Here is a 25353-nt window from a genome sequence, read left to right on the forward strand (position 1 = left end):
AGTGCTACACATTAAGACAGATTCTGTCTGCGTATACCATTGGGTCTCGGACACACTAACTGGAAAGGCGCGAGTGCGCACCAAAGCAGCAAGCAAGATGCTTATTAGGAGGTGACTAAGCACTCTAAAGGAGCTCGTGAAAGAGTATGGGCTGACAGTGGACGTGACGCTGGTTCCATCAGCATGAAATATTGCTGACCAATTGACACGAGTACCACAGACATGGTTTGAGGCAATGAAAAAGAAAAACGGGCCTGACCCGGTGATAGGCGCGGTTCACACAGACGAGCTGAATGAGAGTCAAATCATGGCTATTCACAAAGGTAGTGGACATCCGGGGGTGCGACGCACTACCTACTTTGTCAGGAGAAGTTGCCCAACCACGACAAAAGCAACCGTTAAAACGGTTATACGGAAATGTGAGGAATGTCAGTCCATTGACCCAGCGCCAGTAAGGTGGGAAAAGGGAAAGCTGGAAGTTAACGAGAATTGGCAAAGAATTGGAATAGATATCACGCATTATAGCACCTTCCATTTTTTAACTCTGACAGACTGTGGTCCATCGCGTTTCTCCATTTGGAGGAAATTGGCAAGGCAGGATTCGGCAAGCGTGATCCATCAGTTGGAAACAGTGTTCCTCGAGCGTGGCTCGCCGCATGAAATCCTTTTAGACAATGACACGGCTTTCTGCAGCAACGCATTCCAAGCATTTGCACATAAATGGGGAGTTCACTTGCGATTCCGTTGTGCGTACGCTCCAGCCGGGAATGGCATAGCGGAGCGATGTCACTGTACAGTGAAACGAATAGCGGCTAGAATGCGCTGTCCCATACAAGAAGCTGTCTACTGGTATAACATCACAGCAAGAGACGACACATCTCCCTTCAATGCGTCTGCCAACAGGATTTATCGATACAAAGTTCGAGTGAAGCTCTTACCAGGTTGGAGATCGCGTGTGGGTCAAAAGATTGCAAAATCGATGTACCACGAGATTCGGCAAGGGTGAGGTGACCAAGGTAATCAGCCCTCAATCGATTTTGGTGGACGGTGTGCCTCGCCATGTGAAAGATCTGCGCCCTCGCCATTATGTTGTTACATCAGAGGAAGAGGAAGACAGCACAATGTCTTCTGAACGAGCAGAGAGTATAATGCAGGACGATGAAGAGCCATATAATGCACATATGGAAGAAGCGGAAGAGGGACCACCCGTCTTGCCTTTACGAAGGAGTACCTGACAAAGACGGATACTGCCCCCCTGTCTCTGCCCTGATTGTAAAACACCGCCTATAGAACAAGCTGGCGTCAATAACGGTGGTAATGAGGAAGATGACAGGGGGGAAGTGCTGCCTCCAGTTCTTCGAAGAAGCACCCGGCAAAGAAGACTGCCCCCATGCCCCGTTTGTGATCATGAGATCAGGGGGGAGTGTAGCAGAATTAGCAGTAACCAAAATGAGAAATAGAGCTTACCTCGGATACGTCTGTTTTGGGTTGAGCGAAAGAGAGAGTTCCAAGATGGCGTTCATGGGCTTTTATTAGTGTTTACCCAATGTGATTATCATTGAATCACGTCTGCTCTCGCGCGATTATGCAAATATGTCGTTCCCGGTCGCTATAAAGGCAGGACACTGGAAAGGAGAGGGGGCGTTCTGCAGATTGTGTGTAGGTGATTCTGGCAAGTAGATTGTGCTTGTTACGACCCACGTGTCTGCGAGAAGCGAGTTTTTGTTCCGTCTGTTTTTAGTTGTATTTTTTTTTGTTTTGCCTACTACATTTTTGTTTCACTGACCTCCAGACCTTAGCCTCCAGTGACGTGTGACCTTCCAGGCGATCAGCATCCAGATCAAACAATATTTTTGCTTCCTTTAAAAAAATAAAAGGCAAACCCTCGTCAAACAACCTGTGTTTGTCATTCTTCTTTGCCTTTTTGCTGTTTACCTTTTGCCTGTGTCTACCTTGTTAGTTGTTGGGTTGATTGTCTCCAGACAACCGGCCCCGCAACAGGAGTTGTACAAGCATCACCCCATGCATAATTTCTATACTGATAGGTTTTTTGAAATTTTTACACTGGATTATTATTGATTGGACACTAATTAACCAGATTATGAAAGAAATTTGAAAAAAAAAAATCATTATTTCGACATTGAAAGGGATGTTCACTTATTAGTTACAACATTTTGGTAAATCGGTCACCCATTTTGTAACCAATAAAAACGTAGGTATATCAAAACCATAAAAAGTAAAAATGACATGAGCCTACCGCATTTGTAAGTCAGAAATATTTATTTTGTTTCTCAAAGAAAAAAATAGAATGAACGTGACTTTTTTTGTTTTTTATGAAAATAAAGTTTTGAGTTTTTTTTTCTGTTTTTTTTTAAGTTATTTAGTTTTTGGTTGATGAAAAGTGAGTTTGTGTTTTTTTTTTTGTTTTTTTTTTGTTAATAATTTATTTTTATGAACGGTGAGTTTGTGGGTGTTTTTTTTTACAATAATTTATCTGTTTTTATGGAAGGTGAGGTTTTTTTGTTTTTTTTTCAAAACTTTTTTTTTATTTTTTTTATTTTTTTAGTATGATAAATTTCACTAACATGCTGGAGAAATGTTTCGTAATTTTCCATCCTGTTAATTTTCATATTGTATGCCTCCCGATACATTGCTTCATCAACATGGGACTATTTCATATCTCCCGAAGACACTTCTGTGTTTAGAAAAAAAAAAATTGGTGACCGATTTACCAGAACGTAAAAAAAAGGTGAGTATACCTTTCAAATGTCGAAATAATGATTTTTTTTTTTTTCATAATCTGGTTTATTAGTGTCCAATCAATAATAATCCAGTGAAAAATAATAAAAAAAAACTATCAGTATCGAAATTATGCCTACAACTTTATTACAAACAAAGCTAATTAGAACTGATATTGTTCTCGGATACATAATAATTATATACGCGGAAATATCTGAGTCGATTTCCTTCTCGGCCACACTTGATCAGCAATTTGTTGTACTTGCATTTTCGACTTTTTAATGATCCAATTAATTTTTTTATCAATATATTCAAAATCAAATTCAATTTTCGCATTGTTTATATGATCCCGAGCAACGCTGAGTAGCCCCACTAGTATTTTTATAAAGACCAGTTGAAACCAGACGCATGCTATTTTGCGTCCGTTGGCCCCAGAATGCAAGCTTCAACCGTTTTAAAACAATCGAATTATATTTAATTCTCTCTTTCAATGAAGAAAGAGAAGGGGTGTGAAATAGAGAAAGAGGGAGAGTGGGGCATTCATACATAACGTTTAAATATTGTTTTGTTTTTATATCCATGAGTTTTTTTAGGGTTTGACTTTTCAAATTCTAAGGTCTTACATTGTTTTGCCTTGGCTCAATATTATAAACAAACAGTCATTCTTGGCTTAAGTCATTTTAAAAATCACAAATATCTGCTTAACACATCTACACCTCACAAGTACAGACCAAGTTAGGCACAAGGTTTATTAATGCAGAGCCCGCAGCTCTCTCAAAAGGGGCGCTTTCCATTGTACCACAATTTAACAAAATTGATTTTTTAAACATATTTGAAATATCTAAACTGTGCCAAATTCCTGGTTGAAAAAATTCATTTTTGTGCATTCAGTTATTTTATATTTTTGTTCTTTTTTGTTTCTCGTTTACATCTAATTTTATGGAAATAAATCCATAATTGTAAGCTGCTTCTTAAAAATATGTATAGTTGCTAATTAACTAATTATTGGATATTACTAAGAAATTTCTTACTAAAACTTTTTTGGTAATTATTTAGCAGTAATTTTGGTTGTCCGCCTCCAGTTAATGGACCTCAGCCATGTATCATCATCGAATATACAGGAACCATAACTTTTTATAGTAAACTAGTAGAAACCATGCCTGACCTTTTCCTGAGAAAATCAAAAAAACTAAGCAACTCATTCTCCCACTATTAATCATAGTGTCCTGTACATATTTATAAATAACTAGCAGGACCCGTTAACCGGCATTACCCAGTGGTAGTATGCCGTCCCCCCTCCGCGTAAAAATTTAAATACAGTTGTTGTTTTCGTTGTTTGCCAAGCCCCAGTCTCCTCATGTTAAAAATGGCTTTCGGAATAGACACTCCATTTTGTGCCCGGGGGTGGGGTTGTCACAAAATTTGTTGGAAGGTTTTGGGTATCTTTCAGGGTAAAGTTCAGGGCAAGGTATTTTATTTGGCAAGGCTGGAGTTATGGTGACAAAAAAAAAACTATCGAACCCTGTGTCCCTTAAAAGAAACTAAATTCCTGTAGTCACCTGTACGTTACCAAATATAAATGTATCGCAATTTAAGAAAGTGAGTGTTTTAATTAAGCTGTAAAACTAAACATTATAAACAGAACGGTTTATTTAAATAACAAACCATGGTGAATCTGGTTCCTAAACTTTAAATCACATTATTATTGAAAATGTAATCATGTGAAAAGCTGAAATATTAATGTTATTCTGAAAGCCAATCTTTACATGGGCCTTATAATGTAATAAAAATATATCATAAAACACAAATATAACTTGAAAAAAACTATTTAAAAATTGCACAGTGGTATCGCACTCTGCCATCATATGCATCCTACATCAATATCTACTTAAAAATTTGGTGCTTATGCATTTTTGGTACCGCGCTATTTGTAATTAGTGTTATCAGGTTAAATTCAACTTTCATGCTATATTTAAATACACCCCTACACTGAAAAGAATTCCCTAGATTCCAAAAAGCTTTCTACTCTAATAGTTTCTTCCTTAAAACTATTAGACTTTGGAATTCCATCCTGGGTCTCAACTTCCCTGACTGTACTGACATGCAGAAGTTCAAGTGTAATGTGAACTGACATCTCTCTGCTCAATTCCCTGCATAGTGTCCTTGTAAATTTGGTCCCAAATAGTAACCCTTTACATCCAAGTGGTATTGTGCCTTGTTTGGAGCAAAATTACAATTTATTATTTATATAAAAATTTATTCATATGAATATAAAAAAATGATAACAGTCAATGAACCATAATAAATAGTGAACTACTGAGATGTTATTTTATACATTTATATGAGGGGCGTGCAATAAGTAATGCTCCTGACCCACTTCCAGTTGTCTGATCTAGCTGAAATTTTGCATGTGCAATGATTTATATCTCTACGGGTTATGTGGCAAATTACAGCTCTGAACTAATTGTGGGTTCTGTTTTACAGATGTTTGAATTGAGTCAGGTGTGAAATGGAGCCTGTTGAATGTCGAGCAGTGATCTAGTTTTTGTATTTGAAAGGACGCACACCACAGGAAACTTTTGATGAAATAAAAGAAACTTATGGTGATAATGCCCCATCATATGACCTTATAAAACGCTGGCATTGTGAATTCAAACATGGCCGGAAGTCTGTGGAAACAGCTCCCAGATTTGGTCGCCTTCTCTTCTGCCATTGATGAAGCATCTGTCCGTCAAGTTGAGGCTACCATTTTGGAAGATCGACGCATTACTATTCGCCAAATAGCCCAAAATGTCAAGATTAGTACAGGGTCTGTAGAAACTATCATTCATGACCATTTCATATGCATAAGGTGTCTGCCAGATGGATTCCCAGGTTGCTCACACCATTCCAGAAGCGAGAACGCGTTGAGTGCTTGAGGATGTGCCAAGAAGATGAGTCAAAGTTTTTCAAAAGACTGATTACACAGGATGAAAGCTGGGTCCATCACTATGATCCAGAGACCAAAGCCCAGTCAATGCAGTGGAAGCACTTGGACTCACCACCTCCAAAGAAGGCAAGGGAGCAGCCCTCCGCTGGCAAGGTCATGCTCATAGTCTTCTGAGACCAGGACGGAGTAGTTATGACAGATTTCCTGGCAAAGGGTACCACAATTACAGGAGCTTATTATGCTTCACTTTTGAAGAAATTAAGGGAAGTTATCAAAATAATCGAAATCTGACCCCCAAGATCGCCATGGGCATGGAATATGTGCCTACATTAAAGATGGCTTCCTGTGTGGCAGGGATATCTTCAGAGAAGACCCTAATTTACCTTATATGTGCTTCCGGGTTGCACTAGCTTACACCACTGCATTTGTATTTGCCCTCTGTCGCCCCCACAACAGCGGAGTTACTATCTTTAAGAGTATATCTGAGAAAATAGGCCACATCCTGTCTGCACATCCCTCGGCTAACATTCACATTTGTGGTGACTTCAATGTCCATAACGTGGAATGGCTGACCCACTCAAATAAGACGGATGCCTATGACCTCACTCAGATTGTTCGCGATACCACCCAAGTGGCAGATACTACCGGTCAGTTTGCAAGCCTTCTAGACCTTTTTCTCTCAACTTCCCCTGAGCTATGTTCATGCACTATTCTTTCTCCTCTAGGATCCTCCAACCACTCCGTTGTATCAGTTAAGATAAAAATGAAATGTAATAAGTCCCCAGATGTACCCCTCCACCATACTGTATACCGATACTCCATGGCTGACTGGGATAGCTTCCGTACATTTATATCTGATCTACATCTGCATTCTATGTTTAAAAAGGATGTGTCCTCTATAGTATCAGACCTGACTGAATGGTTAATTGTAGGCATAGACCAATTCATACCATCTAAAAAATTCCAACAAAAACCTAACAGCCAGCCATGGTTCTCCCCAGAATGTGCTGCTGCCATTGTGCACAGAAATCACTTTTTCCATAACTACCAACGTAATAGATGCACTGAGACTAAAGCTGCTTTCAGGACTGCCAGCAACCACTGTAAAAGAGTAATAAAAAATGCAAGAGAGCTATATGCCCAGTCTGTTAAATCCAAAGTAGCTAATCAGCGGCTTGGTTCCCACCAGTTTTGGCAAATAACAAATAGGATCCTGAACAGAAGTGTGCGTTCTACCCCAACCATTATCAATGGACCAGAGGTCATTTCGTCAGCATCAGACAAGGCCAAACTATTTGCCAAGAACTTTGCAGCTAATTCTATCCTATGCGACGATGCGACGAAGGCCATCAACTCCCCATATTTCCTCCTATAACACAAAACATGCTAGGTAACATACAAATATCTGTGCGTGAGGTCGCCAAGCTAATCAAGAACCTTGATTCCAGTAAAGCAACTGGCCCTGATGGCATCCCAATTATAGTGTTAAAAAAGCTTCAACCTGAACTTGCTCCCAATAATTACAAAACTGTTTAAGCGTTGCCTTAAGGAGAAGTGCTTTCCAACACCCTGGAAAACCTCATCAGTATGCCCTGTATTTAAGAATTCAGGTGATAAGTATTCTCCCTCTCAGTACAGACCTATAAGTCTCCTGTGTGTCATGAGTAAGTTGCTGGAATCCATACTAAATAGAGAAATAGTCAACCACCTCAGCAGAAATAACCTCCTTAGTGACATGCAATATGGTCTCCGGTCTGCAAGATCTACCGCAGATGTGCTAACGGTTATATCTCATAGGATTAGCGAATCTCTCGACAAAGGCTACCTTTCTAGGGCAATTGCTCTTGACATATCAAAGGCCTTCGATAAGGTATGGCATAAAGGCCTACTTCACAAGATTTCCAGCTACGGTATAACTGGAAATGTTTTCTCAATCATTAAATCATTTCTCTCTGATAGGCTCATAAGAGTAGTGGTCGATGGACAAAAATCAGAGGCCTGCAGTATTAATGATGGAGTCCCTCAGGGGTCTATCCTGGGCCAAACTCTCTTCCTGATCTACATCAATGATCTCCCTAAACACATACTTAAATCATTCGTTGACATCTATGCTGATGACACGACCATCTACGGCAACACATCAAAGGCTGTAAATGACAAAGTTCTCTCTGATTCTCTCTCCTCTGATCTCGAGTGTGTAGTTCAGTGGGGGAAGATGTGGCTGGTTACCTTTAATGCATCTAAAACCAAGCTCCTATCTTTACACCATCAACGCTCTGATCCCCATCTGGCATCAATTATAATGGATGGCTCTCGCCTAGGAGAAGCTCAATGTTTTGACAAGCTTCTGGGCTTGACCTTTACTCCTGATATGAAATGGAACACGTACATCAAATCTATTGCCAGGGTGGCTGGAAAGATGGTGGGATCCTTCTACCGCTCCAGAAGATATCTCACTACTGATGCAATTCTCTATTTATATAAAAGCCAAGTACATCCAAGGATAGAATACTGCTGCCATATCCGGGCAGGAGCTGCTAAAAACAGCCTATCCTGCCTTGACAGAGTACAAAATTGGCTTAGTGGGGAATGCCCTTTTCTCTTCCCTGCAACCTCTCTCCCACAGAAGAGACGTTGCGAGCCTTCTTTGTTTTATCGTTATTTCCATGGCAAGTGCTCGTCTGAGCTCTAATCTCTGGTCCCCCCCCCCTCGCCAATCTTTTACGAAAAACACCCGTCTAACTGAAGCCTCTGTAAAAAATTTTCCCCATTCTCTATCTGTGCCTAAATCAAAATGTAGATTCCATAAACACAGCTTCTTTCTTAGAACAGCACACCAGTGGAACTCTGTTCCGTCTGCCTGTTTCCCACCTGACTACAACTTGGATGTCTTCAAATCCAACATAAACAAATTCCTGATGAACCGCCCCCTTAAGTAGACACTTTATGAAATCTCAACACTAACGTACAACGTACTGTACATGCAATAACCCTTATCCCTGAGTGGCTTCCGGGCCTTGATAAGTGGTGACCTCCTTGTAAAAAAAAAAAAAAAAAAAAATCAAGAGTCGGGGCAAGATCAGCAAAGGTACCCTCCTCCTGCAGGACAACGCTCCTGTCCACAACTTGCATGTCGCCAGATCAGAAGCGCGGGCATGTGGTTATGAAATTCTTCCCCATCCTCCCTACTTTCCTGACCTTGCACCCTCTGACTTTCACCTCTTCCCAGCCATGTTGTTTTTGAAAGGAAAGCGTTTCCCAGATGATGCAGCCTTGATTTCTGAAGTCACGTCGTGGTTGAAGGATCAACCTGGGGTGTTCTACGAAAACAGTCTTCATTAAACGATGGGAGAAATGCATAACTCTGGATGGTTCCTATGTAGAGAAAGACTAATAACTGTGCCAAGTTTCGTTGCTCTACTACTATGGGAAGTGGGTCAGGGGCATTACTTATTTCACGCCCCTCGTAGGTAAATTACTTAGGCTGAGTAAATATACCACATTGTCAAAAATGTTAACTTTCACTGTGGCATATCATTTTAATGGATAGTAAAAGATGTATGTTTAGTGTCAATAAATTGATCAAAACTACTCGTAAATAATTGCACTAAAACTATTAGATATGTGTGTACAGATTTTGAAAATATGTTTGGAATTTCATTTTGAATAATTTTTTCAAGTATTAAGCCAAAGAGTGAATAACACTAATAACTCAATCTATAATAAAAATGTGACTCTCTGCTTGTTGAGGGATACAATTGAAAACCATACCAAAATCCATCGTTTCACACATGGCCTACTATAATAATACGGCCGTATATGTCACATTGAGAGGCAATTTTCTAAGAGGCCATTGAAATTAAGAAAAAGGGAGGTAACTCAGAAATTGTTTTCTATTCAAACATTATTTCATTACTGTTAATACTTAGATAATTAAATAATTATTTCAGATGTTAATGCTTAGATAATTAAATAATTATTTCAGATGTTAATGCTTAGATAATTAAATAATTATTTAAGGTTTTAATATTTGAAATAATGCTTGAATGAATTCTACTTACATATTTTACTGTTATCCTGTCCAAAGTAAAATGTTTCCATTAATTAGATATATTTTTCCCTTTTATTTCTTTATAATACACAACAAAACAAAAACAGATTCATTTTGAGTTGTCTCCCCTGACCTTTCCAATAATTTTGTTGTTTATAAATATGAAAAAAATTTTGCTTTGACTACAACAGGTTATTTGTTTTTTAAAGATTTTATTAGAATATCTTTTTTTAAGAATATCAAAATATTTACAAAGCACATGAATATAAAGATTGGAAAGGAAGTAAATTGTTTTTCACTCTGTTACAAAATTATCAAATCATTTACTGCTACCTTTTTTACAAGAGGAATTTTGACGTATCTTTACAAAGCACAAGAAATTCAATAAAAATTGTAAATAAAGGTAAATGTTCAACAGTAAATTTCATTTTTATTTTGATCGTTGCCACTTTTTAAAAATTTTTAATGAATCTTTTCTAATTTTATCTGAAGAAAGTTTTTGCTTGTTATAGAATATATTTATAACAATTTTTGTTGCAAATTTATGTACTTTTTCAATGTGTTTCTCACATGTAAATACATACTTTGGCGAATAAGTTTTTAAAATTATTTCTGCAGACTTCCTAGTTGTAGACTGACCATGTTTTTCAATGAATTGAGAAGAAAAATCCAAAATTGCAAAGCAAGAACAAATAAATTCAGCAATCTGAGTGGATGGAATTGTCAAACCTCCTCGAGATAACGAATTAAGATAATGATTCTCAGTGATCTCCATATCATTGCCAACCATAAAAGTAGAATAAATATCACAGTTAAAGCGCTTCAAAAGTTTTTTTGCAACATAACCAGCAATTGCTTTGCTGTCAGGTGATAAACATAGTTCATTTATTTCTGACCCATGTTTGGACAAAATATCCAGAAGATTATTATTCTCATTCTTTGACAATGGATTGAGGTTTTCTTGCCAAATGTTAATATTTTCTTTTAAAAGGGATCTACGGATTAAAATCTTTTCACTGCTATAAATCTCACAAAGACCCACTAAAAATCTCCCTCCGCTCATTTGACGATACTGTGAAAATCGCTTTTCAAGGGGATCACTTTGAAATCTACGAGTGAGAATATATTCATACCCATCATTCAGCAGTTGCATTGCTTGTGCTCTCAAAGTTGTGACAAATGCTTTGCTAGTCTGTGCAGTGAGGCAAAAGTCAGAAATTTTTGACCAAGACTCGACCCAGTTAGAAAATGTTTGGTAAAAGTTGATTTTATCATCACTTGCAGTAACAGCATTATTCAAAAAATTAGGGGTAAATCTTTGATTAAAATTGACTATAGTCCACCAGCACCATATTAATTTAAGAAAATTTGCAATGTCGGTGCGTTCTGGAAAGTAGCTTTTACAAGCAGCAATTGTTGTCTTGTGGAATACAGCAATAGCCAAATTGACACTTTGCTTATTGTCACATGGATGTAATGCCTTGAAAGTTAGTTTGGTGGTTTTCGTAATGTAGCATTCAAAACCCTGTCCTTGTCATATATTTTATGTATATCAGACCAAGATAAAACTCCTGACTGGGAACACAAAATATTGAAATCGAAAGAAGGAAACACAAACTTGCTTTTGTTTAATAAACTGTTTCGAATATTCTTCAACAAATGAACAGTATCAAAAAAGAAAAAAAATTTTGTTTGGAGAATCTGGATAAGTAATAAAATATTTTTTATCTCCTTCAAATTTGTTTAATAAAATTTTAAAGGCATTTACATTTGCAGAATGGTTGTCTGCAACTACAGCCCTTATATTAAATCCTGGATTTAAAAGCTGTACACTGCATGCAATTATCTCCTGAGAGAGCCAGTCACCAGTAACAGTCACTTCAGGACAGACTTTAACTACAGTTGGTACTGTCTCCTTCAACCCTGAAATCATAAATATCATGATCCCTTTATATAAGTTGCCAGTTTCATCAGCACCAACATACTTCCCACCATGAAACTGAGTTCCCTTTTGAAGGTACATTTCATCCAATATCAAGATACAATCCTGAGAAAGTTTACCTTTTTCCAAGAGAGATTTTGCAGCAGTTATAGATTCTACATCACCTTTTTGTATTTTTTCTAATGAAGGAAATGGTAATTGCTCAACCAGTAGTTTATATGCTTGAGGAGAAGTATAGTGCAATAATAAAGAGACTCTGATTAGTTCAACAGAAAATGAAGGGCGACCCTTAGGTTTAAAATGTTGAAATCTGTATAGGTCTTTTAGAATGGAATTTGGAGGTCCTGCTGCAATGTTTTGAATATAAGAGGGGAAATTTTCCTACATGCTATACCTTGTAAGTTTTGCATTGTGACCGTTCACAAACCAATGTGGTAATGGTATTGGATTTCCATAATACTGAAGTTGAACGTGTAAATTGTTGTCAACCAAATGCACTCTTTCAGTAATGGAAAATTTGTTTCAAAATCTATCCGGAAAATCCATACATATTTTTCATTTTTTTTAAAACTAAACCAGTGGGGCAAAACTTTGTTTCTTCCAAATCTTCGAAACTCATAATAATATCTGCTGAAAGAAAATTTGGTAGTTCATCATCTTGGTAATTTCGATCCTTTGGGGCTTTTCTCATTGTGTTTGATGTAGGTAGAAGAGATGGGTTAATATTCACTAACGGTGAATAAATTGTTGGTATTGGATGCAGAGACCAATTGAACTTATTTCTTTTCCCTTTTAAAATAAATTTTTCCTCAAAATGTTTTATACATAAAACTGAACTTTTTGTTGCAATCCAATCAGCACGATTTACAAATTTTGTCCATTTTTCAAACAGGTCGAGTTTGCCATGTGGAAAATGAAAAGTTGATAGATTTTTGTGGTTTTTATAACCAGATTGCAGCCAAATGCAACGCATTTGTTCACCATTTTGTTAAGCAAATTATAACAAAACTTAAGCAATATTTAAAAAAAGATAATATATATTTTTTACAATATTTAAAACGGGTAGAAAAAATTTAACAAGTAGAGATTGCAAAAATGGTTGTAAGCATAAAGATCGCTTACGTCTTTGAAAAAAAGTCAAGGGAGGTTACTCTATTGTACTTTTGTTCTGTAAATTAACATGAATAAAAGCGGTGAAAAACATTTTATATGGATAAAAATATGTATTTTAAGAATGAAATAATATAAAAATATTTAAATAAAAGTTTATTATTCATTATTTCAGGAGTTAATATAAACTACTTTTGAGTTACTTCTCTTTGAAATTTTCAACGTTGTATGCAGCTCGAGCTTACACAGTTTTCCATAATAAAAACAATGGCCTTTTAGAAACGTGGCCTCTCATGTAACATACGGGGCCGTATGTATAGTAGGCCATGTTTCACATTTTTATAAAGACTCTAATAATTGTGTTGATGCATTAGTGTAGGGGTTTTTTTTTTTTTGCACAGCACTTTATTTTATTTATAAATTGAAAATTGTACAAAAGAAAAATATGTTCAGGGCTGGAAGCAGGTGCGCAGATGAATCCCCATTTATTCCAAAGTGGTAAGGTCTGCTATTTATAAACATTTTATAAGATTACTTAGCAATCGAGTGTGTCTTTTCTTTTCATTTTTAGTTTAAAGTTTAATGCAAACTTTTCAATTAGAAGAGAGAAGTTCAAATTTTGGATTTTCATTTAATGTTTCATTATAGCCGAGAATTTTTCTTTCAGAAATGGAAAGTGTCTTGGAGAGGCATTTAACAATGTCCGTACTGGTCCTGGATATGCATACTTTCCTGCAGTCAGTTTATCCATGTCAGAAAATGTACGAGCAAATTTTGGAGCCACTCCCATAAGATATCCTTTTGAGCTTTAAAACCAAGCAACTTTTGACTCGCTGGTCTTCCCTATCCCCCTTTTTCATTTTTATTATTTTATTTATTTATTTTTTTATTTTGAAATCAGTTACAAAAGATTGCATGCTAAGAAAAAAAAAAAAATTCTTGAATGTATCAAGTTATGACAAAAGTTTTGCCCATTTTTAAGTCTGAACAAAACAATATAAGATTTATTTCATGATTAATGAAATCACCATTCTTTTTGATGACCTATTTTCATCTGCCGATAATATTAAATATTACACTTGGAAAATTCCTGCAGTTTTGAACTGAAAAAGAAAACTTAAACATTTTCGACTTTGTAGTAAGTTATAATCAACTTAACTTAGAAGATGGTAATTTGTTGAAAAAGTCCAGTGAATCTGATGGTTGTTGCATATTTTTCTAGGTGAGTTTTGATTGTTTGTGCAGTATGAGGTCTAGCATCATCTTTTATCATAATAAAAACCCGATTATATGTCACCAAATTCTGCAGCCCTCTCCTTTTTACTTATTTTTTTTTATCTTATGCATTTGTTTACATCTGTCTTTGTGTCTATTTTATATTTCCTGCCTATAACCACATTGTCACTGCTAGTTTATTTACATGTTTCATACTCTTTTCCTGTTGCCACATCAACAACAGTTTGATTATTTTACTTTGGGAGAGGTAGAGAAATGTACATTTAGACATTTTTTTTTTTGTATTTTTCTTTTTTTTTTTTATATGAAATGCTATTTTAAAGAGGTTACAGAAAAAAATTGTTTTTATGACAAAATTTTTTTGTCTACTCTTTTTTTTTGTGACAGTTAAAGGGTTATTAGAAGAAAAAATTAAGATTTTTGATTATTTGTTGGGGATTCCTAATGAAGTGCTTTGTGCAAATGTCTTGTAGGAAATTTTTTCCAGTAGGTTACAGTGTGTTCTGAACCAATGACACATTCTTGCTGTAAATTTTGAACAGTTACAATGTCGTGGGATCACATGCATATAATCATTATTTTTTTTTCTAATTTAAAGGTGCAACTTGGAAAAAAGTCATTATGACACAAGTCCATTGGCAATTTGTGCACCTCCAAGTGAATCTATCACTTTTTTAAGATGCATTTTCTTGTACATGTTTGGCATACTGTTTGTAATTAATTTCCATTTGTGACAAAATGGAAGAACTTTTTTGCAGTAAATCTGCAAACATGACAGCTTTACTAAAATGATTTATTTTTAATGATTTAATTTTTCCATGGTGAAAACTAATATTTTCTTCCAATTAACTGTTGTCTACTGCATTGGCCAGGTGTTTCACCGTATTTGGTAATGCAACATCCACACACCCAAAAACAAATGGTTATTCTCTGCATAATGTACTCCTTGATTCTTTCTGTATATTGACTTACGTGTTTGCTTTTTTAATTGTAATTTTGTTGTGTTAATTCTTTTAACTTTAAACATTTTGTTCCTTGACCATACTGCATATATCAAGTTGAAGGATATCGACCCCTTCAAGACCCACCCACGATTGACCTCATTCAAGCACAGCTTTTATTTTGTTATCTTGAAAACCTATTACCAGTGATGGTTGAGGAAGAGGTAAGTACTCGCTTTCTTCAGGTGACTTTTGTTACACTCGTTTACTTCATAGGAAGTTTGACCTGAACTCTTTTCTTGAATTCACTCAAGGTAGAAATTGCTCTTCTGCATTCCAATCCTTTTAAGTATCTTGTATCAGTTAAATTCTTTCTTAACACACCAGATCGGGCCTGACATATACATAGCGGCTCTAATAAAATCTATATACGATTTTTATAAAGTACTAACCGTCAAATGGCATATCAAAATTTGATCTCAATCTAATTAATAATTTACAAATTGTAAGGTTCCCCCTTCATATTTTCTATTAAATTGGACTCTATGGCAAGTGGAGAGCAAGGACAATGAAATCCTACAAATATTTTAATGACCATGAAATGAACCAAGATACTTACACACTGAATCCAACTTGGACACTGAAAATAAATAAAACGTCTAGGAGCAGAAACTATCTCCATTTTTAATACAGAGAATAATTTCTACAAACATAACACCCAGACCATTTAAAATTTACAAAATGGAAAATATTAGTGGAGGTAGTAAAAAAGATGTGTCAATATTTTACTAATAATGGAAAATTTCCATGATAAAAAAATAAAATATTATCCACATGGAATAATGAATATGCCAATGGGTGTAATTTGAATTAAAGATCTCTCCACCTGCATAATAGGTGAAATAAAAAAAGAATTGAAATCTCAGCGTCAAATAGATATCAAACGAGTGTCCATTAAAAAAAAATGGAAATATCAAACAAACACATGCACAAATTACAAAAACATAAGAAACTACAGAAAAAAATGATAACTATGACACAAACATTAAAAAATTACTGAATCTGAGTTACGATGATTTTTTTTTTTTTTTTTTTTACACAGTGATCACCACTTATCAAGGCCCGGAAGCCACTCAGGGATAAGGGTTATTGCAAGTACATTACGTTAGTGTGGAGATTTGATGAAGTGTTTACTTAAGGGGGCGGTTCATTAAGAATTTGTTAACATTGGACTTGAAGACATCCAAGTTGTAGTCCGGTGGGAAGCAGGCAGACGGAACAGAGTTCCACAGGCGTGCAGTTCTAAGAAAGAAGCTTTGTTCATGGAATCCGTGTTTTGATTTAGGCACAGATATAGAGTGGGGGAAATTTTTGACAGTGGATTCAGCTAGACGGGTGTTTTTCGTGAAAGATTGGCGAGGGGGGACCAGAGATTGGAGTTCAGACGAGTACCTGCCATGGAAATAACGATAAAACAAGGATAGGCTCGTAACGTCTCTTCTGTGGGAGAGAGGTTGCAGGGTAGAGAAAAGGGCATCCCCCACTAAGCCATGAAGTCTATTTTGTACTCTGTCAAGGCAAGATAGGCTGTTTTTAGCAGCTCCTGCCCAGATATGGCAACAGTATTCCATCCTTGGACGTACTTGGCTTTTATATAGATAGAGAATTGCATCAGTAGTGAGATATCTTCTGGAGCGGTAGAAGGATCCCACCATCTTTCCAGCGACCTTGGCAACAGATTTGATGTACGTGTTCCATTTCAGATCAGGAGTAAAGGTCAAACCCAGAAGCTTGTCAAAACACGGGGCCTCACCCAGACGAGAGCCATCCATCACAATTGATGCCAGCTGGGGATCAGAGCGTTGATGATGTAAGGATAGGAGTTTGGTTTTGGATGCATTAAAGGTAACCAGCCACATCTTCCCCCACTGAACTACGCGCTCGAGATCAGAGGAGAGAGAATCAGAGAGAACTTTGTCATTTACAGCCTTTGATGTGTTGCTGTAGATGGTCGTGTCATCAGCATAGATGTCAACGAATGATTTAAGTATGTGTTTAGGGAGGTCATTGATGTAGATCAGGAAGAGAGTTGGGCCCAGGATAGACCCCTGAGGGACTCCAGCATTAATACTGCAGGCCTCTGATTTTTGTCCATCGACCACTACTCTTATGAGCCTATCGGAGAGAAATGATTTAATGATTGAGAAAACATTTCCAGTTATACCGTAGCTGGAAATCTTGTGAAGTAGACCCTTATGCCATACCTTGTCGATGGCCTTTGATATGTCAAGAGCAATTGCCCTAGAAAGGAAGCCTTTGTCAAGAGATTCACTAATCCTGTGGGATATAACCGTCAGCACATCTGCGGTAGATCTTGCAGAGCGGAAACCATATTGTGTGTCACTAAGAAGATTATTCCTGCTGAGGTGGTTGACTATTTCTCTATTTAATATGGATTCCAGGAACTTACTCATAACACACAGGAGACTTATTGGTCTGTACTGAGAGGGAGAATACTTATCACCTGAATTCTTAAATACAGGGCAAACTGATGAGGTCTTCCAGGGAGTCGGAAAGCACTTCTCCTTAAGGCAGCGCTTAAATAGTTTCGTAAGTATGGGAGCAAGTTCAGGTTGAAGCTTTTTTAACACTATAATTGGGATGCCGTCAGGGCCAGTTGCTTTACTGGAATCAAGGTTCTTGATTAGCTTGGCGACCTCATGCACAGATATTTGTATGTTACCTAGCTTGTTCTGTGTTATAAGAGGAAATATGGGGAGTTGATGGCCTTCGTCGCATAGGGTAGAATTAGCTGCAAAGTTCTTTGCAAATAGTTTGGCCTTGTCTGACGCTGACGAGATGACCTCTGGTCCATTGATAATGGTTGGGATAGAATGCACACTTCTGTTCAGGATCCTATTTGTTATTTGCCAAAACTGATGGGAACCAAGCCGCTGATCAGCTACCTTGGACTTAATAGACTAGGCATATAGCTCTCTTGCATTTTTTATTACTCTTTTACAGTGGTTGCTGGCAGTCCTGAAAGCAGCTTTAGTCTCAGTGCATCTATTACATTGGTAGCTATGGAAAAAATGATTTCTGTGCACGATAGCAGCAGCACATTCTGGGGAGAACCATGGCTGGCTGTTAGGTTTTTGTTGGAATTTTTTAGATGGTATGAATTGGTCTATGCCTACAATTAACCATTCGGTCAGATCTGATACTATAGAGGACACATCCTTTTTAAACATGGAATGCAGATGTAGATCAGATATGAATGTACGGAAGCCATGGAGTATCGGTATACAGTACGGTGGAGGGGTATGTCTGGGGGCTTCTTACATTTCGTTTTTATCTTAACTGATACGACGGAGTGGTCGGAGGATCCTAGAGGAGAATAAACGGAACATGAACATAGCTCAGGGGAAGTTGAGAGAAAAAGGTCTAGGAGGCTTGCATATTGACCGGGTGTATCGGGCACACGGGTGGGTTCGAGAACAATCTGAGTGAGGTCATAAGCAATGGCAAAATCATAACAAAACCTCCCCTCATCATCTGTCTTATTTGAATGGGTCAGCCATTCCACGTTATGGACGTTGAAGTCACCACAGATGTGGATATTAGCCAAGGGATGTGAAGACAGTATATGGTCTATTTTCTCAGATATGCTCTTAAAGATAGTAACTCCGCTGTTGTGGGGCCTATAGAGGGCAAATATAAATGCAGTGGTGTTAGCAAGTGCAACCCTGAAGCACATATAGGGTAAATTAGCATCTTCTCTAGAGATATCCCTGCCACACGGGAAGCCATCCTTAATGTAGGCATGATTAGCAAAAATTTAAAAGTCAAATAAAATACTCTCACAAATATTACAAATACGAACCTACCTTGATATAAACTGAAGCAAAGATCAAATAAACACAAAAACAAAACATCAGACAAAACAAAAATTGAACCACCATGAATTCCTGGCATATCCGGAACCAAACAATCACTGGCTCTAGAGAGAATAAACTATAAAGATAATGAAGCACTAATCACAAAAAAAGAACTAAAACCCCTCAAGATGACATCACAATCTAAAAGTAAAACAAAAAATAAATAGGAAACGTCTGAATCCATGGATGTTAACACTAATAATCCAAACCAAGAAAAGGAAATATAAAACGATGGCAAACAAAATACTAGAATGGAACATCAAGTGGTACAAAAATTAATCTTGTGAGAAATAATATTCCTCATCAAAACTTTTTGCCCTACAATAATCTGCCTACAAGAAACTCATCTAAAAGAGAATGACACAATTGATATAAAACATTCATCATACAACTACATAAACAAAAAAAATCAAACATAGTCGTTTTTGCTGTTGCTGTATGACATTCATTCTAGGCTGGTTGAACCATCTTCCTGCAAAGGAGAACGTATCAAGGGAATATTAAATTCACAGGTCTCCTGTATAAGCATAGCCATTGGTGGATCATCATTACTTATTCATAAAAATATTCCACACTTTGAAATAAACTAAAAAGCAAATGTACAAGCGCTTACAATAACTTCAACTCTATATAAAGCAATTGTAGCAGGGAAGAGCGAGATTGAGCGAGAGTTAAGCTAATTTACAAAGAGTCGCACAAAGAGCAGAGAGCATAAAACCGGTTGATGTTTAAAAGGCAAACGACATGTTATCTGAGTAATCCACCGCGAAAAACAGACTTTGCTAAAGTGGTGACCCCTTCTTCGACGAACACATAATCCGTGTAAAGCACAATTCGACCTAACATTGGTTTAAACTGGAATTACAAAGAGCAACTGGTTCAAACAAACAAAAAAATTATTATTTTTTTTTGGACGAACAGATTATTAGTTGTTGTAAGTCTTAACTCAAACTACATTGAATGTTTTACTTTAGTTTTGATAACATTTTTTTTCTTCAATAAAAAAATTACTACGAAGTAGTACTACAGACGAACAAAAGAATTTTTGTCCTTGTATAGGCTGTTAAAACTTCATTACTTTATTCAAAGAAAGTTTTGAAGAATGTCTGAAAATTTTCTTTTATTTTCATACACTCACACACACACTAAAAAGGACAATGTTTTCTTTTAGTATTATTTATTGTGACATTTTATATTTTGAAAAAAAAAAAACGTTTTGGGGCAAATTTCTCTTGGACAGCTAATCCATAAAATTTTCTTTTGTTCATTTGGTCCGTTCGTTGTTTTTTTTTCACTGCAAAAAAAAAAAGGGGGAGAAAAAATAAAACGAACGTAGAGATCTACCGCCATTCAAAATTATGGTTTGCACAAGTGGACACCTTTTTGAAATTCACGATGTTCCCCCGCGTAAACAGCTATGCATTTTGTGTTGTGGCATGCCGGCACCATCAGCTAAAACAGTTTGGGGTATAATAACTAACCCACCTCCAGATATGACATATGAAGACTTAAAAACAGTTGCTAAAATGAAATACTGCTCCAAAGGAGAGAAAATTCTAAGCACTAATGCAAGATGAACACTTGGATGACAGGCTTCTAACAGAGTTTCTAAGGCATTTAAAGGAACTCTCAGGCTTCTCGGCTGGAGACTCGGCAATTAATAAAAAAATTTTTTTTTTTCGTTTGCCTCCCGAAGTCCAAGCAATATTGGCCCTGAACCAAGCTGCTGATATGGCTGCTAGTTGTTCAGCAGTTTCTATTTCCAAGAAATAGAAACTGCTGAACAACTAGCAGCCATATCAGAGAAAATATTGGAATTCCTACCAATACACAATCAACAACCCTTGTCAAGTCATGCGGTAGCAGGTACTGGGGCTAAGCAGCAACCAAATTACAACAAAGTGCTAGAGAAAATTGACGCTTTATCAAATAAACTGGATGTATTGTGGCGTAAAAAAATATAAATTTTCCCAACCATGAAACAACCAAAACATTGGATTTTGCTGGTTTTGATTTTACTTCAAATACGGTGAGAGGGCACTTCAGTGCCAACCACCCTGCTCCTTCAACCAGGGAAACGAAGCACAGAGGACATGAGCACGTCAAGTGTCTCCAGTGAGAGTTTCCGAAATTGTGCAATGTTTGTAAAAAATTATGTGTTGAACAAGTTGTCCATGGTGGACGCAGGGGCTTCATGCTCGATCTGGCCATTACGCCTGGTTTCAAAGAAACCAGAGAAATTGGACATTTCATTACTTGCTGTGAATTTATCGGTAATTGACACATATGAACAAATTTCCTTGATCCTCGATTACAAATTTTGCCTCATGTTTCACTGGGATTTCATAATAGCTGACCTACCCTATCCGATCTTATGGCGAAAACTAGATGATATGCCTTACAAAAAGCAAATTGGAAAAAATTCTTCTAAAACGGAAGCACACATGGAAGTTATTTCGTCACTACTTTTCATTGCAAACAAGAACATACCAAAACAGTCTACTTCCTTAAAATTCAAAAAGCTGTGAGAACACATGTAACTCAAAAAATTTAAAAATAACCCAACAAAATAAAATTTAGATTTATACAAAAATAGCAGAGCAAAAGCACAAAAAACTATCAAGGAATCAAAATGGAATATGTGGATAAACTCTGTAGCAAAAAGAAATGTAAACACTAAAACAAAAATATGGGAGGTGGTCAGGAAAATATCTGGGAAGAACAAGGCCTGATCAAACATATATGCAATAACAGAAGATCACCAACAACGAAAACGTTGCAAACCAATTAGAATAATTTTTGATAAATTACTCATTAAAAAAACAATGAAACAAAAATTTCAAATCATAAAGCAGAATAAAGAAAAGAAAAAAAATAACTTCAAGTCCAAAAATCAAGAAAAATACCACCAACCATTCAATAGAACAAATTAAAAAAAAAAAAAAGGCAATGCAAAAATCTCATGATAGAACAGTTGGCCCTGAAGAAATCTATTACACATTTCCTAAATAAAAGATTACGAAAGCCATCCTTAAACTACCTACTACAAATATTTAATGAAATATGGACAGTATTCCCCAAAAAACTAAAAGCAAGCTATAGTGATGCTAGTACCCAAACCAAAAAAAGACCATACAGATGTGTTTCAACAAAACAGTGCATCATTAAGATTAAAGAAAAGTATAATCGATTGTGGAAAATTTTCTTCATTACATAACTGCTAACATTTGATCACTTCGTACCCTTAGTATCCCTTGAATGTAGTAAAAAAAACATGGAAAACCTCATAACATGAAAGAATCTCTAAAACCCTTCACAGTCAGAACAATATCCAATATAATGAAGGACCACTTGATCCTAGCATGTAAGTGATCCAGACCTCGCATAAAAGTCGTAACCTCAATTGCTTCTAAGTTCTGAGTGATGGATATTTCATTGTTAAACTTGTCAATTTCAGCTAAAGTACTTCTAATTAAAGATAGAAATAGAATAATATAAGTCTTTTTTTCCAAGTTCTTTTGTTTGACAGTTTTGTATTTAACTTAAAAAATATTTTTAAAAATTATATTTCTAAACAGAAATAAATTTATTAAGTTAAAATATAAAGAAAATAAAAAATAAAAAGAAAAAACTTATAAAAATAATTATTTGGAAAAAAACCGTTTTTCAATTTTTTTTTTTTTTTTTAATTCAAACAGCTGGTAAAAAAATTGCTTGTTCAAAGTTAAGGTCTCTAATAAAATTTTGCAAGGAAAACTAATCTGGGAATGTACAATTATAATATGTTAAGCAATTTTATTATGGATCAGCTAAATTTCCTGAGGAGCAACTCAGTCCCAAGGACTATATTAAAAACCTACTGGCATTTCTGCATAATTGAAGGATATGCTTTATTTTTGTGTGTTAGGAGGTAATTTGTATATTTTTTATTGGTAGATAAGTGACATGTTTTTAATCATATGCACACATCTGTAAATGGTGCAAATTGCTTGGGTGTTATGCATGGGTTTGACATGCTTCAATATCTTGTTATATCCAAATTTGTTACTTTACTCAGCCTGCATCCGATGGATTGCATAAATGATATTGCATTCTATGCTTCAAAAGAAGATTGGTGTAGCATAGTAGGATTTTCTTAGCACCTCATGATATGCATCCATAGCTGATCATATTTCTGTGATGTGGCAATCAAAGTTTCCATCTCTTTTCTTTGTTGGTTTTGTCTTCAAACATTAATCAACATCAACAAATGCAATTCGGCTTTAAAAATCTTTCTTCAGCGTGCATGAAAATGTACACTCTGAAGAAAAAATTGGGACACAGAAAGCAGCTATCTAAAAGCCCAACTGTTCTCTCCGGTTGTTCCAGCAAAAACATGGCAATCCTCTCAACCTATTTACCACATTTACTTACCCATTCCTATCTTCATGATTTCACAGCCAGAACATGTAGACTTTCTCAAATTGCAATTGAAAAATTCCACTCTACATAATTTTTCACCTTATGTTAAAATTTGCCATACTAATCCGATTTTTTACAAACCTGTCTCTAATTTTGTTACATTTGTTGAGGATTACATCTTTTATTTCTTTTATGAAGAGAAAACTCTAGCCATGGTCTCAGACTCATTCTGTTGCCATGATTTTGAGAATGAGTTTCATTGGCACATTCCAAAAAGATGTTCTACCCATTCACCTTCCTTTCCCCTACCAACCTTTTTTTTTTTTTTTGAGATGACCTGTTGCTACCAGGTGTTACCATCTAACGGTTAAATAGTCACCCCAAACTTGATCTTTCCTATTTTATCTTTTTCTTCTTCTGTGTACTCTTTCCAAATCTATCAACTATTCACTGTCTATTTCAACCCATTCCTGGGTTTGATCTCAAACTAAATTTCAATTTGCGAGCTTTGGAGAGTTTGGAGTATATATATATATATACATATATATATATATATATATATATATATATTTTTTTTTTTTTTTTTTCTTTTAGTCTGAACGCAAATCCCTGCCCATTGAGAAAAAAGACCTGCGCCCACCTACTCTGGCAGATTCTCGAAGCCGGCAATGCAACATACTTCTTGTGGCTGCCCACCTATTCAATAAATTGGCCACATTGTTGGTGAGTTACATGCCTAGTTTTTAGACCATAAAATCACACACATATAGTTTAGATATTATGGTAAATAAATGCTGTAGACATTGCAGACTTATTTATTATCCTTCATGTTACAGACCCCAAATGACTAGCCCCAGCTCATATTAGAATTTCTATAAAAACACAAAAATACAATCTATACAGCTGTATACAAACCACTGTGCTATTGGATTATGATTTCTCCATCAGATATTATTGTTCAACTGATACAATCAGACAATGCAGAAGCTTTTATTTGTGAGCTAAAAGAATATTAGCTGTATAGAAGAGCATGTAGTTATCTCTGCTCATTAAATAGACGATTAGAAGAGCTGAGTTTTTTTTTTTTTTGCTTATTCTAGATGCTCCCTGTTCACATTGACTTTTTAGGACCTATTGATGGAGATTGCTAGAGTAAATATCTACATTACCTCTGAGAAAACCATTTGGAAATGAAAAGGGAATAAGTGGTTGTAGTGTTGTAAATGAACAAAGACGTAAAACAAACCTCTTTCCAAGGTTTTATCGAACAAAATTCACAGCTACTAAAGCAAGAAAGAAAGAACTCAGTCTTTTAAAGAAAAAGGAACGCATGCAAAATCACGTGGTAAGAGATTGAATTTGCATATCTTTTTTTTTTTTTTTTTTTTAGTAAGAACAAAATTTAAATGAAAATATAAATCTCCCCCACTTGTGAAAGAGATTGTAAATAGTTTTATTTGTTCTATAAATCCAGTCGCTAGACTGGTCTGCGAATTCTGTTAGATCGGAGTAGAGGTAGTTTGCTATTCAAAGGACCAGTGATCCTCTGGGAAGGTTGGTTCTCATGGTTCTGACTATTATAATCAAATTCATCTTCTGTATTAGGTGTAATACTAACAGGACTTGTTTTGGTCAACTGGGTCGGGTTGCATTTGCAATGTCGGGTTGAATACTTTTAGCAGGATTTTGAGGTCTATCTGAGCGTGGAAAGCAAGCTAGATGTCTCAGCGCTACTGAATCTTCCCGGCCATCATTATGTCGTATTCTTGCATGTGTAGGGTTAGCTTTAAGGAGTTCCACTACCTCAACAATTGGGTCATATTTGCTCCTGTTACCAAACCATTTTAATAATACCTACCCAGGCTCACAGAGCCAAACAAGTAAAGCAGTACCAGTAGAAAGCAGTACCAGTAGAAGAGCGCCTTTCAAAGTTGAACATGCGTTTGTGAGGAGTTGTATTTGTAGTAGTGTACAGCAGGGAGCGAATAGCATTTAAAACATCCTGTAGAACATCTTGCTAAGGGGTAATCATCTAGATTCCAGAACTAATAACAGAGTGTTCCAAA

The 25353-nt window shown here is 36.2% G+C and overlaps 1 protein-coding gene across 3 annotated transcripts in view; it reads left to right on the plus strand.

The window, feature by feature from the left end:
* Window positions 1-25353, plus strand: part of LOC145295982 (E3 ubiquitin-protein ligase RNF123-like) — a 911347-nt gene that overhangs the window by 253842 nt on the left and 632152 nt on the right. For 2 of the 3 annotated variants that reach the window (XM_080141929.1, XM_080141938.1), the window contains exons 9-11: window positions 13439-13564; window positions 15058-15172; window positions 23882-24010. In XM_080141929.1, the coding sequence (XP_079998055.1) occupies window positions 13439-13564; window positions 15058-15172; window positions 23882-24010 (370 nt within the window). The remainder of the gene's footprint in view (window positions 1-13438; window positions 13565-15057; window positions 15173-23881; window positions 24011-25353) is intronic. The other variant, XM_080141948.1, reaches the window with a different exon arrangement.

This window comes from Euprymna scolopes, chromosome 2 (genome assembly GCF_053919585.1).
Source record: "Euprymna scolopes isolate OS-2025 chromosome 2, ASM5391958v1, whole genome shotgun sequence".
Classification (NCBI taxonomy): domain Eukaryota; kingdom Metazoa; phylum Mollusca; class Cephalopoda; order Sepiida; family Sepiolidae; genus Euprymna; species Euprymna scolopes.